We start from the raw sequence: 17,636 nt of genomic DNA, 5'->3' as shown, positions 1-17,636 counted from the left end.
TTTTTTCCAGGCATGTAGAATATGGTGAATTAGAAATAATTTCAGAGTGCCAACAGTGCTGAAAAAGAACCACAAAAAAGAAAGAGAAGATGGCACATGAAAAAACACTGGATATTAGACAGCAGAAATATTTAGAAGTGCTTTTGGGGGAGAGAGAGCTAGAGAATTTCATGACTAGAAATGGTACCCAAGAAAAAGATAATGGATGTGATGAGATATGATGAGCCTATGGCAAGTCTAAACACAAAGAGATGAATTCACCACTGTAGAAATTGTTATTTCAGGGGTTAATAGTGAGTGGTCCTAGAAGCCCAGTGAGCGCTGAGGCTCAAGTATTGCTCTGCCCCGAACCTTCTGACATATTCCATCTGCCTCCTTCTCACAGAGACCAAGGGAGGCCTTTCCTTGTTGGTGCTCCAGCCCTGGACACTCGCATGGCAATATGCACTTCAGACGAGTTAGAAAGGGAACCGTAACAGATGACAAATGTTCATTGTCTGCTCTCTCTTCTTAAAAATAAAAGAGACGGAAAGAGATCCCTAGGGAATAACTTTGGGGAGAGGAAGATGACAGCAGATTGTGTGTGTTTCTGTGCATGTATCAATAAATTTTAAGGGAGGGAAGCCTTAACGTTCTTTGAGTCAGACTTAATCTATATTTTGTCATTTGTAACTATTTATGGGATTGTCACAAGATTTAAAAGAGATTATGCATGTAGAGTCTTTAGTACATACCAAATGTCAGAAAATGTTAACTTTTATTAATATTAGTATTAATAATATAGCCAGCTCTGGTGGTCTAGTGGTTAAGAGTCAGCGCTTTCACCACTGCAGCCCAGGTTAGTTTCCCAGTCAGGGAACCACACCACTTGGTTGTCTTACTATGGCGACTGTGTGTTGCTGTGATGCTGAAAGCTCTGCCACCAGTATTTCAAATACCAGCAGGGTCACCCATGGTGGACAGGTGTCAGCGGAGCTTCCAGACTAAGACAGACTAGGAAGAAGGATCTGGCCACACACTTCTGAAAAAATTGGCCATGAAAACCCTATGAACAGCAGTGGAGCACTGTCTGATAAAGTACCAGAAGGTAAGAGGATGGCACAGAAAGACCAGGCAGGGTTCCGCTCTGCTGTCCACAGGGTCACTAGGAGTCGGAATCCACTTAACGGCACTAACAACAAAAATTAACAATATATCTAACTGATTTTTTAAAAGCATTTTCTGAGATAGTGAAAGAAAGGATGCTGTGAGTAAACTCCACATTTATTCACAGTTAAATAATGCAGTGTAACATTTAAATAGTAAAATTTGGGAAATTAGACCCAAAGGAATTTTCATTGTTTTGCCCCACCACAGTCTTGTATTTCTGAGTATGCCTAGAATATTTTCTAAGGCAAACATGGGTGGGAAGCATTTTGTGGATAAAGGGAGTGACTTAAGAATGCAGCTTCTGTTGTTCTTTTTTTTTTTTTTTTTTTAAAGGAGACTTGGTTCTGTGTCTGAGAAGACAAGAAGAATACAGTTACTAACCATAACATTTCCCAAACTTACTTCCACCACCATACACAAACATGGACGTGATACTTCATTTTCTTCTAGCAGAGGAGCAAGCTGGTCTAATTAAAATCTTGTATACATTTTAAGAGATAACAGCGATGGTGGCCTGGATGATGATGACGAGGATCGCACAGATAACAACATCACCCTGTATTTCTTTCCACTAATCATGGAGCATTTGACACATATTATCTTGTTTATCCTAGACTGCATTGTTTGTTAGTTGGGGGTGTGGGTATCACTATGTACATTTTCCAGAAAGACAGTGATTTTCTAACAAATTACCAGCAACTCAATGACAACACTGTACACAGCAGCACTCTCACTTACTTCATTCAATTTTCCCTTATTGTCCCAAACTTGGCTGATCAAATGGTTCTCCTGGGAGCACTTGTTAATAATATAGATCCTGAGCCTTATCCCAAAGATTCTGTTCTGGACTGTCCGGGAGTCTGTCTTTGTGTGTTTATTTTCAAGTATCCCTTGGGGATTCCTTTGATCAGTAGGTTTGGAAAACGTTGCTCTTTTCTAACTCACGGGGTGAGAAAGGGGTACTGCCTGACGTGGACTCTGGTGACATTTAGATCTTCTATTTTCATGATAGCTTTTCTGATCAGGTGGAGGATAATAAAACTGTCTTGTCATAGTTCAATAATCAATGGATAGAATGCTTTTCTACCTAAAGGATATTATTATTTGAAAACATAGTTAATGCTCCACTGTGGCACCCTAATATTGAAATACTATTAGGCAGCATCTCATTAGTACCTTTTAGGTGAGGAGAGGCAAACAGACAACTGAGGCCTGAGAGATACTTATATATTCGTCACTAGATTCTACATAAGTAGCCTTTGCTACTTACTAGTCAACATCTAAAAATGTCTTAAATTAAATCCAAAACACACAATTAAAATGCATTAAATGTGTACCTATTGCCCACGTAGCACTTTGACATATATTCTTTAAATTGGAAGCATTTTTTTTACATTATTAAAATTTTCTCATAAATAAGTCATTTATAAAAATGTTTTATTATGGAATTTTTTTATACCTACATAGAATTCACATATTATTTAGCATTTGGGTTGTTTTCAATCTTTTAGGCACACAGGCAATGTTGTGATGAACATCTGTGTATGTGACTTCATTTTTCACTTCTTTCCCTCACTCCCTGATCTAACCAATACCAAGTGTTCTCAACTCTACCTCTGAAAAGGGTTGTGAATTCATTCCCTCATCTCCACCGTCAATACAACCAGCACTGGCAGTTCAGAGCCACATTATCTGGAACATGTACTTGGCCTGTAACAGCCTCCTAATAAGTGTGAGGCTACCCCTTAAGTCTTTCTTCTTTTCAGTCTGTTTTCTATACAGTTTCAATGTTGTCATTCTAAAATACGCACTTGCTCCTCTGCTTTGAAATGACTGATGATTTTCCATTGCCCATAAAATAAAGTCCACCTTTGTTTACACTAGTTTCCAAATGCTCTTCACACTATTGCCTTAATCTACTCTTGGAACCTTATGTTCAGTTAGTCCCCCACTCTTTCAACTCTCTTGTCCTTTACTGTTCCCAGTCCCCTGATCCGGACAGGCACTCTATGCTTCCATGGCTCACTCTTGCCGGTCCTTTGGTGTCAGGCGATCTCCCCTTAACAGAGAACTCCACATCTGTCAAAGCTCAGCAGGGAGCTTTCCCTAGCTAGAACCGCTTGCCTCTCCTTCAAATACATGTATTTGAATTTGCCTCAACCATGGCACTTAATTATTCATGTTTCTTTCTCCCTGGATTATGGATTCCTTGAAGCCAGAAGTCACCTTTTACTCATCTCTTTATCTCCAACACCTAGTTTATTGCATGCCATATATAAGGTGCATAGAAAATATTTATTTAGCAAATGGATAATACTACTACCACTAATAATAAAATTATAGCAACGACAATACATAACATTTGTTGAATATATTCTGGATAGCAATCAATGACTTAGAATTTACCAATGAGAAAATGAAAGCTTAGAGAAGTTAAGTAAATTGACCAAGATTACTCAGCTAGTAAGAAAAAAGCTGGTTTCAACCTATATGGTTTGACCTTTTTACTGTGCTAACTAAATGAACATGCAGTCTCATTTAATTATTTCAATTAAAATTATAACAAAATACCTAGAGCAGATATTCAGGCAATAGAGATACAATTAAATTATTTTTCTCCATGATTAAGACATATCACTTGTTTTCACTGTTTATAAAACCAAGTATTACTTCAATCAATTCCTGGTCAAAAAGTCACTGTGTCAGACCTGGTCTTTTTACACATTAATAGATATAACTCTACTTATCTAAACAAAAGTATTGGAAGGCAAAACAAGTTAGCTTTATAAGGAAGAAAACAGATCTTACCCTTCTAAAAGATCCTAAGTTTAACTAATAAATAGCCATACTCCATGCCATACTTAAGCAAATCTTTCAGTTTTTTCTGGAAAAGTCTTTTTAATGTGGGGATTTTTGTATAAGTAAACTCCTTTGGCTCAAAAAATTTAGAACACTCAACAGTCATTAGCTGTATTAAGTACAAAAGTAAAACAAGCAAAAAACTCCGAAAAAAGTCAATGTATAAAAACTTACACAATCTTTATTAATTTTTTATGAAAGCTAGTAAACATAATGTGTACTTATTAGCATTTTTCAATTACATTCCTAAAAAAGCTTACTGAGCACTCATTCTCTGCAATTATTCAAGTGTTGCCACAATCTTTGCTCTTATTAAAAGAAAGAAAGAAAAGAACTACACGATGAAGCTAGTGCCTGCTAGTGGCCGATGAGGAGGTTGAGATTTCTGGGGAAATGGCCTAGTCTTCATCCTCCTCCCTTCACTCTGCCCAACACACATTTCAGTTCAGCGTCTCCTCAGGCCTGACATATTTCTCTCATCCAGATCCCTTCTGCCTTCTTTACGTGGCTCTTGCTTCCAATTATTATCTGATGTATATATATAATATATATTTCTTTTTATATTATATATACTACGTTTTTCTATTACACACACACACAGACTTAAAAGGCAGACCTATGTAAGTAGCTAGCATCATTACTGTTATTATAAAAAAGTTGCTTAGTTTCCTTTCTTTAATAAGTTCAAAGTGTTCAAAAATTAGCCCAGATATTAACAAAATAATTGTTCCAGTTAAGTATCTTCATTTTTTTCCTCCTCATTGGATTTTAGGAACTGCTTTGTGCTTTAGAAGAACAATAAACACACAAGATTAAGTTTCTTTATGTTTTGACTGAGTAGTATTATTTGGATAGTTCACTTTTTAAATCCTCTACTTACCAACTGACTAAATTCTATTTAGAATGCACTCATTTTTTAAAAGAAGTTATGAATATTCAGGGTTAAAAATACCAAGTGGAGTGGAGACTTAACGTCAAATGTTTTTTTAACTAAAACTACTTTTGTGTAGTTTTATGCTTGTCACTGCATCATGTGTCTCCCTCTATAGGCAAAGAGGAGGCAATTGTACTCATTTTATTGCTGGGATAGAACTTGTATTTTCTAAAGTCCAAAGCCAAAGGCACTTTGCCCTAGGCAGCCAGTCTTTACTTATCTGAAGACCTCTAGGGTATAATCGGTGGATATAATCAAAACAGTTCTAAATATAAAAACCTGTCCAGCAAGAAGATGGAATATGATATTTTCTAATTTTCTAGTCCATGCTATATCCAATGCTATATCTGTTGCTCAGAAATTAATATCCTTCAATACTTGTTTTACGTTCTCCAAAACATATACTTCTAAGGTGGGTCTCAAGGCTACTCTAATCTGACGGATGATTTCATAGGGGCGTAAGAAGGCCCCTGGATTTAGGAAAAGGAATCCTGTATTTATTCCTGGCTCTGCCTCTAAGTAGCATTTTCTTTCACTAGGTCTCAGTTTTCTCATCTTTAAAACAGAAAAGTTTAAATAAATTTTCTCTGACCTACATTCTTGCATGAAATCCTCAATTTGACGATGATTAAATAAAGGGATTGTAAATATGGAAATTAGAAACATATTGAAAAATGATATTGGGAAGACATGACAAGGTTTCATGAGATGGTATTTCTTGAGTTAACATCGTCTGAAAATGAAATGCTCAAAAGGATTAATTGTCCCCAAAGAGACATGGCTGTAGAACACCACTAGAAAACAGCACAGTACAGGTATGGTTTGGGCATCTCTGACTCTTTGCTGCCCTCTCATGTTTCAATACACTCTTTAGTTCTGTTATTCACCGCCCGCTAAGGACCTATGCAGGTGAGCCTTGCTCTAAATAATACACAGATTCCTAAATATGTCCTGTCATTACTGTTTGAGAAAAAATTCATAAAGGAAATGTACCAGAAAAGCTGATACATGATCAACGTCCTCCTCCCCTACTCTATCAGTTTTTAAATTAGCTTTAGGAACAAAAAAACACCAGGCACGGGTTGTAGGACGAAACACTCCTAACCTGCTGAGCTCTGTTCTTCTTCTAACTCATCTCCTTGAATTCCTGCAACAGCACCGAGAGTTAGGTACTCATATCTCCATCCTTCAAATGCGGAAATAAAGCGAATGAGAGAGACAGGGTTTGCACTCAAGCTCCAAATGCCCCACATCACCTTCTCGTCATGTCACACTAAAGAACATAATAGCTATTTAGTAGTCAGGCTCTTTGATAAATGCACATTTGGAAGCTTTATTTTAAAAAAAATTGTTAAATCATTTTAGAGCTATGTGTTTACTTATTACGTATGTACACAAAACAGGCAAGTGACTCACCTGCTTGAACTCTAACACTGTAAGATCAAACTTTCCTGGCTTTAAAACATGTCAAAAGGAATAACCTCAAATGGAGAGAAGGGTCTTCTAAGTTCTGAGGGAGAAAGCTTTAGAAAAACACAGTGTGACATACGTAGACAGCCCAAGTGCTTAACTCTTCTTTCGAAAAAATCAGAGTTGATTTATGGAAAAGTCGGAGGGAGGTAATTTTTTCCCTTCAAACAGCTATGACTCAAAAGTAAGTTCGTAGATTTTGAAAATAATCCTGAACAATAGTTTATCACCTACATCACAAAGGCACCAATGTCTGTGGCTGTGATGAGAGGAAGGCACACAGCACTGGGAGCAACAAGAGGCCCCATGCTTGACAGGCACAAAGGCAGTGTGTCCACTTTGACCATTTTTGGAGGGCTCCATAATTTTTACTTTTATGACCCTGCAATCTTGTCTTTCTCTCATTCTTCCCTTTCCTTCTTTCATCTTTCTGGCCTATTCTTTCCATCACCTCTAGTTCTATATACAGAGTGGGCCTTACGAACAAAAGCAAATAAAACAACATAAGAAATGATGTACTGAGTGCTTACTCTGTGAAGCACTGTGCTAAGAGCATCCCACATGTGAACTCACTTAATTTAGCAGTAACTGTATTACCCTCATTTTATAAATGGGGACATCGAGGCAGAGAAAGGGTACGTAACCTGCCCAGGGCCACACAGCTGTCATGATAGACCATGCTTTGAAATCTAGACAGGCAGAGGACCCACACTGCACAATTCCAGGAGCACCCCAACAGTGATGTTCTATGGAGTTGCCCTCCAAGGGTGCCCTGGAGCTGTGCCCCACCACAGCCTTTGGGACCAGCCATGAACTTAACCATAAGCTACACCGTTCCTCTGGATCCTAAATAAAATTTCTAAGAAGGCCAAGTTCATGTTAAACGGTGCCCCACTGACTCTTTTTAACACTCTTCTGCACCCTTCCCAGGACAACCACAGAGAGATAGCTGGGTTCCAACAATAGGGAGAGTGAACTTGGAGGGAGGACCTGAGTAGTCAGCTGCTGAGGGAGGAAATTCACAACTACCACCTTTTCTGTGTGTTTCAAGTCTTCTATCAAAGTTTCAACCATAACATAAATCATTATTTATGTTTTTAAGGGCCCCCTTTTTCAGAATGGGCTCAGAGGAGGGAACCTTCCCCTGCTATTGCCCTCAGTCCCTCACCCTCCATTTCACTTTTCCACCTTGGTTTGCTATGCTTGGGGCAAGGAAAAAGACTTCCACTCTCTAGTCAGTTAATTTCCTGTTGTGCTTTGTGATGAATACAGCTGCGCTAAGCAGTTAATGACAGTTAATTAGTTTCCCTTCCTAGATAAGACATTTCTGTAGCTCCACTGTCCCTAGGCCTCAGGTCAGGAACTTGTGGGTACAAATGAGGCCATATTAGCCTTAATTCCCAGATTTCAGTAGCTCATAATTCCCTCTGGTATTGCCCCTGGGCCTCAGTACTATGTGAAAATTTCTGGGAGCTTTTAAGGAGTCTCTCACATGTGTCCAATTGTGTTCCCTTGAGTGCAGCTCCTCTCCCTTTAATCAATGCTAGGGGACTACCAGGGTGGCCGGACAGCTGCCCTGACCACTGAGCCCCCACCACCTCTTGTTGGACACAACAATTTCCACCGGTACCTACAGCTGCTCTTCTGGGAGGACGCTCCTGTGGGGCTGGCTCATATGTGACCTCAAGCCACAAAAGCTTTCAGGGACCAAAATAGCACTGCATTCTGCTCAAACCGCAACATCAGAGTCTTGCTTATTACAAAAATAGCGGGGGGGGCAGGGGGTTGCCCCTCTTTATAGGAGTCAGACCCAGTGTGTGGAGCAGGGCTGGAAACCAGGTTCCGTGTGGCCTCTCTCACTAGAGGCCTCAGGCACATGCTCACAAGAGTCAGCCTGGTCATCCCTCAACACAGTCAGGCAAGTGCATGGAAACAAAGGCGTCCCGTTCCACACCACCATCTCAGTTTAGGCTCATTTACATTGACTTTGGATTTCTGAAGAAGAAATCTGTTACTTAAAGAACTTATTTTAATTTATAGGAATTTCAGTTATTGTTCATCTGTTGATCAGTGTCAAGAAGAAAACTGGTGAACCAGACATATACCATGAAATGACAGTTAAAAATCATCAGCAATAAGATTTTGAAAGATAAACATGGAGAAGAGAACCAATAATGTAATATTCATTGAAATACAAGCCCCATTAGAAAGACATTTAGGAAAGAACAACATTAACAAGTATTCTGGAATCAATTCTGACATAGTGACCACAAAGGAGACCAGTTGAAAAGCGGTGACTGGACATGATGACGTTAACTTTCAAGCAAAGTGTACTCAGTAATAACTTAATAAGGAGCTCCTCAGCATATCATGAGTTGAAGTCCAAGGAAGACACTTGCATCAAATGAAGTATTGATGTAGTATTTGGAGAATATGTTACTTTTCTTCTGGTAGTAATTTTAGAAAACTTAGGTTTTCTTTTCCAGGCAGTTATTTTAATTGGGGTTTTAAGAATGTTTAAATGAATTCAATTTGGTTTCAGGTTCAGCAAAATGAGATCAATTTGTTCCGTTTTGGGTTCAGTTGAGGTCAAGTTCCATGTCTAAAATAGACTAATAGGAATCGGAGTAATTTTATTTTTCTGCCCTTTATGTCCCTCATCCTTCCTTCTACTTTTCTTCCCCAAACCAGCTGTTCTTTCGATCTCATTGAACTTTTCTATAATTACTTCTTCTCTCTTCCCCCAAACTGAATTTATTCTCAACTCTCTGGGTCCAAATCAGGACTACTGGAATGGTGTGCCTTCCTACACACAACTGGGATATCGATTAACCAAGAAGGTATGTTTTATTTATGCTTTCACTTCCGTTAAACCAAGTTACCATATATTAACATCATGCTGATAACACAAGCCTGGAAACATTGCCAACATTTTGAAGGTAATGCTGTCTCTCAAAATACAAATGCCCAGAGCAGTGCTAAACTTAGTAAGAGCACAAATTTAAATGAATTACAAATGGTACATCAGTAAAGATTTTCCTAGTAATAGCTTAAATGGACAACTTGTGAGATCAATAGAGAAATGGTAATGCAGAGAAGAACTAATGTTTCTAAAATTTTAGAATTGCAGTTTAAAATTGGTGGGTTAATATTAGGTTGAATATTGGAAGATATGGTTTCTTCTTAGACACGAGAAGAATAAGCTCCCAGATCTTTCTTACCTGTTATGGTGGCTTTGTTGATGGATGGTTGGTTGCACATGGGTGATCTTCTGACAAAGAGAGAAAAACACAAAGCAGTAAATACGCAGTGCTTGTTGATTTGAGAACTCTCTGAGTCATTTCAGATATGCCATTTTAATTTACAAGATTATTTTTAAGTTAGGACATGCAAATGAAGATTTCTTTCAGACTATCCCGTCAAGTTCTTAGGCACTCTTTGTACTATAGTTCAGATCACACGTCAAAGAAGAAAATAGTTAAATCTCAGTGTGATAGACTGTGGGGTAAATAAAGCAGATGTAAATGTCACAGGGACGTGACAGAAGATGAAGTTCTTATTGATTGACTATTTCAATGAAGACAGGGCTTACAGAGCAAACACAGACTTTCTGAATTTGAAAAGGTAGCCAATCTACAATTGGTTTTCCTAAAACAGTGTTAATGAACTTTTATTTTTGGCATAAATTCTCATGATTGCCTATACATTATCAGAAGTAAATGACTCCTTGTAAACTATATTACAATTCAAGAAGCTATTTCAACTTCCTCCCTTTTATTTCTTATGTGGAGAAACATCTCTGACACATTTGTTAGAGAGGTATATTAATGACTTGTTCCAATAGATGTTCTAGAGACTGTAGAAATACTATAAACTAAAGGTACTTAAATAGATTCTATTGCATATCCTCTAATTTTTCAGATGTTCCACAAGAGAATTATAAACTCCTTGAGGAAAAAAACCATGCTATATGACTAATGTTGTATTCCCTACAGAGCCCAGCACAATGTATCCAGTGCTTAATAAATCATGCTGAAAAAAAGAATATCATTTATGGAATGTCCATTAAAATAGTGATTTTTATAAGAAAAACTTTAAAAAATAGACACATTTAAGCATGTTTGCACAATTTTTGTTTTTTTTTGTTTTTTGGTACTTCTACTAATGGCTAACACTTAATAAGCACTTACTGTGTGTCAGACACTGGGCTAAATGAGCACTTTAGATGAATTATCTCATTTGCTCCTCACAGCAAACCTTAAGGCAGGCAGTCTCATTGTTCCCACTGTACCAGTGAGGAAAACAAAGCTTTGGGAAGTTGAATAACTTGTTCAAAGTAAGAAAGCTGAGATTTGAACTAGAGTAAGGTGATTCCAGGGCTGTGCTCTGCTATGTTGCTTTATTTTCAGGATGCCTTTGTGGAACCTGGACCAACAGCCACACATCTGTGCAGATGGCAGGCTCTTGCAGAGCCCTGTTCAAATCTGCCTTCCTGAGATGACGAATCTCTTGGTAGGGCTGGGAGACACTTGGGGAAAGGAGTCTGCTACTTTGTAAATTCTCAGTCTTGGTTCCAGTCAGCGTCTGGCTCTGTCTCATTGCTCTTAAGTTTACTGATGTTAATTTGGGGTTGAAATTTTGTATTTGATTGAAAACTCACCAAAATTTACTTCTAAATTATTTTAGTTTCTATTATGAAATAAAAAGGGAAAATTTGAAACTTGATTAATGCTTCATAGAACAGAAAGGTTAATGTTTTAAACTGCTGCTCTAAAACAGCTCTGATCTGTATACTACTAGTTATCTTCTTGCTGAGAGCTTATCATCCCAATAATTTATATATTGATTACTCCTTTTTAGTCTTTGCTCTGTGAAAATTTATAAAGCACTGATTTTGTCTGGGAAAGGTATCAAATGAATACTTGTAAACTTTCCTATAGTTTTGGAAAACCAAATTTTTGAGTCATTACTTATTATCTTCTCTTAATACCAATCCTATGACGGGCATTTGGGAACTTGATACTTCAACAAATAACGACAAGCAGAAAATATTAGTCATTCGATCCATGGTTACAGTGATAAATCATTTAATGAAGAATGAGCCAGAACTCACTTTCGGAATGAAAAATCTCAAGGGTAAGAAAGAGCAAGGTAATAGGAACTAGTAGTGGGTTAATAAAAGTCAGCAACGTGCATTTCAGTACCCACAGGCGTCAGGGCTGCAAATGCATTCTTTCTAGACTCCTTCCTTGTAAGCAAACAAAAAGGTGAATTGTGCAAGGTAGCGCACGCCTTTCACAAAATCCAAGGATGAGCATGGAAGTGTTCCAGTGGCACTGGGAGCGCCCAGCAGGGAAATTCTGATTCTCTCAGGGTCATCATGTGATGAGCCAGGGATATATCCACTTTGCCATCACTGAACAGAACAGAGCCTGGCTATATGTAGATTGAATTCTACTATTCTGATACCTGAGGAGGCTGATTTGGTTTGAATCAGTAAAGGAGGTACAAATCCGCATTGACCAAAAGAAAGACCACAAAGGCCCTTGCTTAGAGTCTACCAGATAATATTGTTTGGTGAGATGTCACCCTGGGCATTCTATAGTAGCTCAAGATCAGGCATAAACTATGATTTTTCTACCCTCCTCTAGCTGTTCTTTTCCATTTTAATCTGTTTGTCCCTGTAAATTAGTTGAAAACTTCTGTCTTGCATAGAATGGGCCTCAGGTCATTTCTTTGGAGACAGAAGGCCAGTCTCATGCCTTCACATCTGTCTGATGAACTGTTTGCCTGCCACAGGTTTAAATGCTGGTACCCAAGTGACCATGTCTGAAGGAAGCATAAAAGGAGTTATACAGTTTCTTGTTCACCTTTTAAAGGCAATATCTCAATTTCTTGTATAAAAATTGAGACTAAAAAAGTGTGGGAGTGACATCAGTAATTTCGTTCCTCCTGCAAGGCTGAGGTTTTCCAAAGAGGAGGTGACTTCACCTCTGAGCTACCAAACGCCAAAAGCCCCAAGGGGCCGTTGAGGTCGGCGTGATATTGTACAGCCATGGAGCAAAGAAGGCATGTTTCGTAATGAAGAAATACCTCAAAGCACACCCTCAGGTTCCACACGCGGCATCACCACTTCACTCTTCCAGCCAACAAGCACATGCAGAGTGAGTACTCTGTCTGAGTATTACACTAGGCACCGGGAATACAAATGTGAACCAGATGCAACCCCTGCTGACTGGGGACTGACATTCTCAAGGAGCACTCAGACAAGCAAATCAGCAACTGCAGCAGAGAGACGTGTGCTCAAACAGGCGTTAGGTGCTGGATGCGATCAGACAGAGATGGAAAGGCATACCACCCAGTCTGGGGCCTGTTTGCCTGCTAGTCAGGGACGATGGCCCAAAAGGAATTACATTTAAGCTGGGACCCAAAGAATGAAGTACAGTTAGCCCAGCAGATGAGGAGGGGAAGAAGAAGGTGAGAAATGTTCAGGCTGAGGGAACAGGACTGCAAAAATTCATTACCTGGAAAACATGACAATCAACTGAAGCTTCTGGGTTCCATTCCAGTTATTTGCATTTCGACATTTATATTGATATTTTAAAAACCTTTTTATATCACAGGAGTATGTGCATAATGGCCACAGCTTTTTTTAATCAGGGAAAGTGTGAATTTGGGGGTTCAACTATATTATTACGGGATGGGAAGTTCAGATTTTTTTCATATTCTTTAAGAAGTAGTAACTACTATGAAATTTTATACACTTAGATAAGTTATAATTCCAAATAAATTTTTATTCACTGTCCTCTTAATATTGATTTAAGGAAATGTTTTTTCTGCTGGAAAATTCTTTGAAGTTGATATTTTAATGATAACATTTTATTTATTATTAATAACAGATTGTCAAAATAATGAGCAGTTGAATAACTAATGTTTTCCATTTAATCTTTAAAAATTAATTTTGTCTTTTTAGATTTTTCACCTTTATTAGAACCCCAAAATTATAATCATTTGCCATCTCAGCTTTCCTTCGTTCAAATGCTTCCCCTGTCATCAGACAAATCACAATTTTATTGATTGCTACATGATGCTGCGGATCTGATAGTCTGTAACAGCAGGAGAATCCAAGATCTTTGCTATGATATGGTGCTTCTCCAAGGAATTGTTTTCTTAGAATTAAGAAGATGACTCTGGATTGACTTTAAGGTTTGATGAGATTATATGTCCATGGTTAATTTATGAAGTTAGCCAAACCTATAAAGTTACCCTCAGAGTAAATAACTGAGCACAGGACTCTTTATGCCAGGTGATTTCTGACAGATGGAATCACCGTATTTATTTGTGATACTGCTTCATTTCTGATATTAGAACCATCACTACAAAGTATTTATAGAAAATGAACAGGACATCATATGACTTAGAGTAAATGGTTAGACAGCATGGCAACAACTCAGAGAAATCTAACATATTGCTTTGAGTTCAATCAAATTGAAAGAACACTGTATAAAGTTCAGCAAGAAGGAGGGGGAGAAAAGGATAACTTACTTGCTAGGTGCTCGATCTTGCAAATTAGTTAATGCAGCAAAGTTGTTTCGAACAGTTCGCAGGCTCGCCAAGACCTACAACAAAAAAGGATTCTTTAAACTTCTTGAAGTATGGCCATCTTTAATGCACTTTAAAATGATTTGGTGATTTTAAAAAATGGTTTATTAAGTGAAAACTTGATATTGCTGGAAATTTAGTTTTATATACCACTAAAGAATCTCCCAGCACTTAGTGAAGTTTATATGTATCTATCTGAAATCCATACAGGTCAAACTGCAAAGATTTTCCAGATATTTCTCCTCATTGTCTATGAATACAGTGACAGTAGCAGTACTTTCCACAGTTTTCCTGGATTCTGCAGCCACTGAAACAATATCCCAGGCAATATGTATATATATATAGTGTTGTTGTATTTTATGCAAATTTGAAATAGTGTAATATAAAATATTCATAAAGTCTCACTTTAGGAATAAAATTTAAAACAAATTATCCCCAAATTCTCTTCAAAAATTCACCAAGAATGTCATAATTTCAAAGTCAGCAGGCTAAATAAATTTTAAATTTTTTCACCTTTGCCACATGGCCACTCTAGCTAGAAAACAGAAATTCTTTTCTTTGTAAACGTGATCCGAATTATGAATTACAAGGTTCTCAGGGATGCGTTTCTCACATAAAATGGGACCGCCCTGTATGTGCACAGTGCCTGGTGTGCAGAAGACAGTCAACAAAAATGTGTTGAATAAATGAATACGAAGACACAACATATGCACACACACAGAGGCAGGATCACTAGGTCCCACTGTCTCTGATTGCCCTTCCTTTTCCTAATTCTAGTGAAACTAGAAAGTGGCAAAAGAAATGAAAGTGAGACTAGGAGAGAAAAGTTACAAGATCCTTACCCCCCTCACTTTCTGCTAGAGTGGGCCAGTTTCCCCCAGGGTGTAGCTGATATTAGGAGAGATTATAGGTAATCTGGGTGACAACTAGCATGTTAAATTTATCTAAAACAGAGATTTCAAATGTCCTATTGGGCACTGCATAACAACCCTGGCTCTGGGACACATTGAATGTGTAAACTTAGTCAAGTTACATAAGCTCTCTGTACCTCAGTTTCCCCATCTGTAAACTGGGATAGTAATATCCACCTCACAGGGTTGCTGTGAAGATGATATGAAATGACAAGTTAGGTGCCACAAACAGTGTCCAGCAAATAGAAAGCACTCAGTGAACAGTAAGCCCATTATGGCAGTATTCCATTGGATTAATGATCTGGCAAGTGTGTAGTTAGCACCTATCATTGATAATATGGGGGGATGCCAAATTTATAATTGCTCCAAGGATTCCAGAACTGTTTCCAGAATTTTTTCATCTGGCACTGACCTAAACTAACATCAGTCTAAATTTTTTCTAAGGCAAAAATGTCTCAGACATTTTTGAAACTGGCATTAATTCACTGGGGTGCTGTTTATGCCCTGGGACAGTGACCCTAGAGCATTATCCCCTGAAAGAGGTGATGGTGCTTCCTTAGGTGCCAGCCATGATTAACTCAGTCACTGGAAAAACCTGGCTCATTATCACACATAAACAACTCACAGAGCTAAAATGTCACGCTGCCTATGACGGAGTATTCAAATAACCATCAGCTGACACAAGGCCACCGTGCCTTTCATGAGGCATGAAATCTTGAATGATGCAGAAATAGATCTGACAAATGATCTGCTGTCATTAAACCATGCAGGCTTGATTTACGCTTTAAAAATTTAATATCAAATGCACTGCTACAGCATTTTAAATAAGATTATTGCACTCCCTAGTCGATCCTTTTTCTAGGGAAAATTTTAACCTCAGGATTCTGAGAATTTTATTCTAATAAGTTATGGTAATTGCACTGCACTGACAGCTGGGTAAACAGAAATAGTACTGCAGGTAATTCATGTTGAACGCTCATTTGAAAGGAAACATTAGCTCATGAAAGATATACTACAATTGTTTTTCTGTAAAAAGGTTTTTGACTCTATTATAACAAAGATATTAAATTAGACTATTTGGTTTGGTTTTTAATTTAAATATAATGTATTTATTTTGAATAATCTATATCTTCACATGGTGCAGAATTTAAACAGAACAAAAGGGTAGAAGTACGATGTTTCCCCCTAAATAATAAAGACAAAAATAAAAATTACTGTTATTTCTGAGAGGAGGCAGGTAGATGAACTGCAGAAGGACATTCAGGGGCATTAAAAATATTGGTACTGTTCTATTTCTTAAACTGTTGATTTTAGTATTATTCTTTATATTGTAGATAATCACTACATATATTCACTTATATGTATGAAATATTTCAAAATAAAAAGTGAAAAAAGAAACATTCCTCCTAGCCCCTCCTCCAGGGATACAGCTGCCTGTCCCCTCTACTAATCGACTTTTAGGTTGTCTCCTAAATTTCGCTTTTCCAAACACTACTACAATAAATTAACCTTGTAGAGACATCATTCCCTATGTGTGCAAGCATTAGATCCTTGTTTTTTGTGATAGGAGAAATAATATTTTATAAACTTTATATTAAGTATTAACTATTATCATCTGCACTATGACACGTATGATATCTTGGCAGAAGTGTAAAGAAAAGTTCCAGATGAGGCTTATAAGGAAGTATTGCCCGAGGCCTGGGTGATTGTCCTGGGCGTCTGCATCACCAATGCACTGCCTTAGTCTTTCACGATCTCACTTGCATTGCAGGACACAGAGATGAGGCATCTGCTGCTATAGGCTGTGGGGGAGAACTGGAAACAGTGTTACTCAAGCCCCTGAGTTAGGGTTCAGTTACTCTTTGCTTTTGTTCTAGGAAAGCCCTCACTCCCCTTGAATTCAACCCTTTAAGAACTATAGTCAGGGTTTTAATACTCCTATAATTTTCTCCACTCTGTAATGCTTGCTAACCAAAAAGGTTCCTGAGGTTTTCTGTCACACAGCTCAATGGTTAGAAAATTAAGGTCATTTTTTTCTCTTCTGCCCCTCCAAGCAAAAGTGTAATCAGTCAAAGTCAAAAATACATTGGGGAGGATGTGAAATATACACACTTCAGGAATTATGATAGTGCTATGGAAAACTTCTGCACAGAGATAGATCACGTACTAACCCATGAGACGGATTAAATGTTATTTACACACCCTAATCTCACATTTTCTTAGGTACTTCTAAACATTTATTAACCAATAAGATTCACTGAAAATAGAAAACTGTGGGCTTCACTAAAAAGTTAAACAACTGAACATAATAGCCTAAAAGAATGTATACTTATATAATAATGATTTCTTGAAAAGATTTAAAGAGGAGTTCGCTTTAAAAAAAGGAAAAAGATGTGGCAACAATGTTCTTGTTAAAAACTCCTGCTTAAAAAATAATAGCAAAGAAAAATGATTTTGAGGACTGTTTTTCATGCCAAATACACTTTATGCCTCTAGATGGCAATAAAACACAGACCATGAGTTGCCACTGGCTGGGGGGAAGGGGAGGGAGAAAGAATTTCTTGCCTTGGTTTTTTACCTCCAGAAAAAAACTGGAGTCACATTATGATTATTTACCAGATAGAAAGGTCATTTTGATAAAAAAGAAAACCTCTTTCCAAGTTATGTTTTGGTTAAACCATATAAAACAGCTGTTTTTGTATGACAACAAA

General features: G+C 37.7%; 1 protein-coding gene across 2 annotated transcripts in view; it reads right to left on the bottom strand.

Annotated features, from left to right (window-relative positions):
• Positions 1 to 17,636, bottom strand: part of PDE4D (phosphodiesterase 4D) — a 328,823-nt gene that overhangs the window by 168,669 nt on the left and 142,518 nt on the right. For both annotated transcript variants that reach the window (XM_058564039.1, XM_058564040.1), the window contains exons 4-5: positions 13,958 to 14,031; positions 9,634 to 9,683 (exon numbers count right to left, since the gene is read on the bottom strand). In XM_058564039.1, coding sequence (XP_058420022.1) covers positions 9,634 to 9,683; positions 13,958 to 14,031 — 124 coding nt within the window. The remainder of the gene's footprint in view (positions 1 to 9,633; positions 9,684 to 13,957; positions 14,032 to 17,636) is intronic.

Source organism: Diceros bicornis, chromosome 20, assembly GCF_020826845.1.
Source record: "Diceros bicornis minor isolate mBicDic1 chromosome 20, mDicBic1.mat.cur, whole genome shotgun sequence".
NCBI lineage: Eukaryota > Metazoa > Chordata > Mammalia > Perissodactyla > Rhinocerotidae > Diceros > Diceros bicornis.
This window is presented reverse-complemented; position numbering and strand designations above follow the sequence as displayed.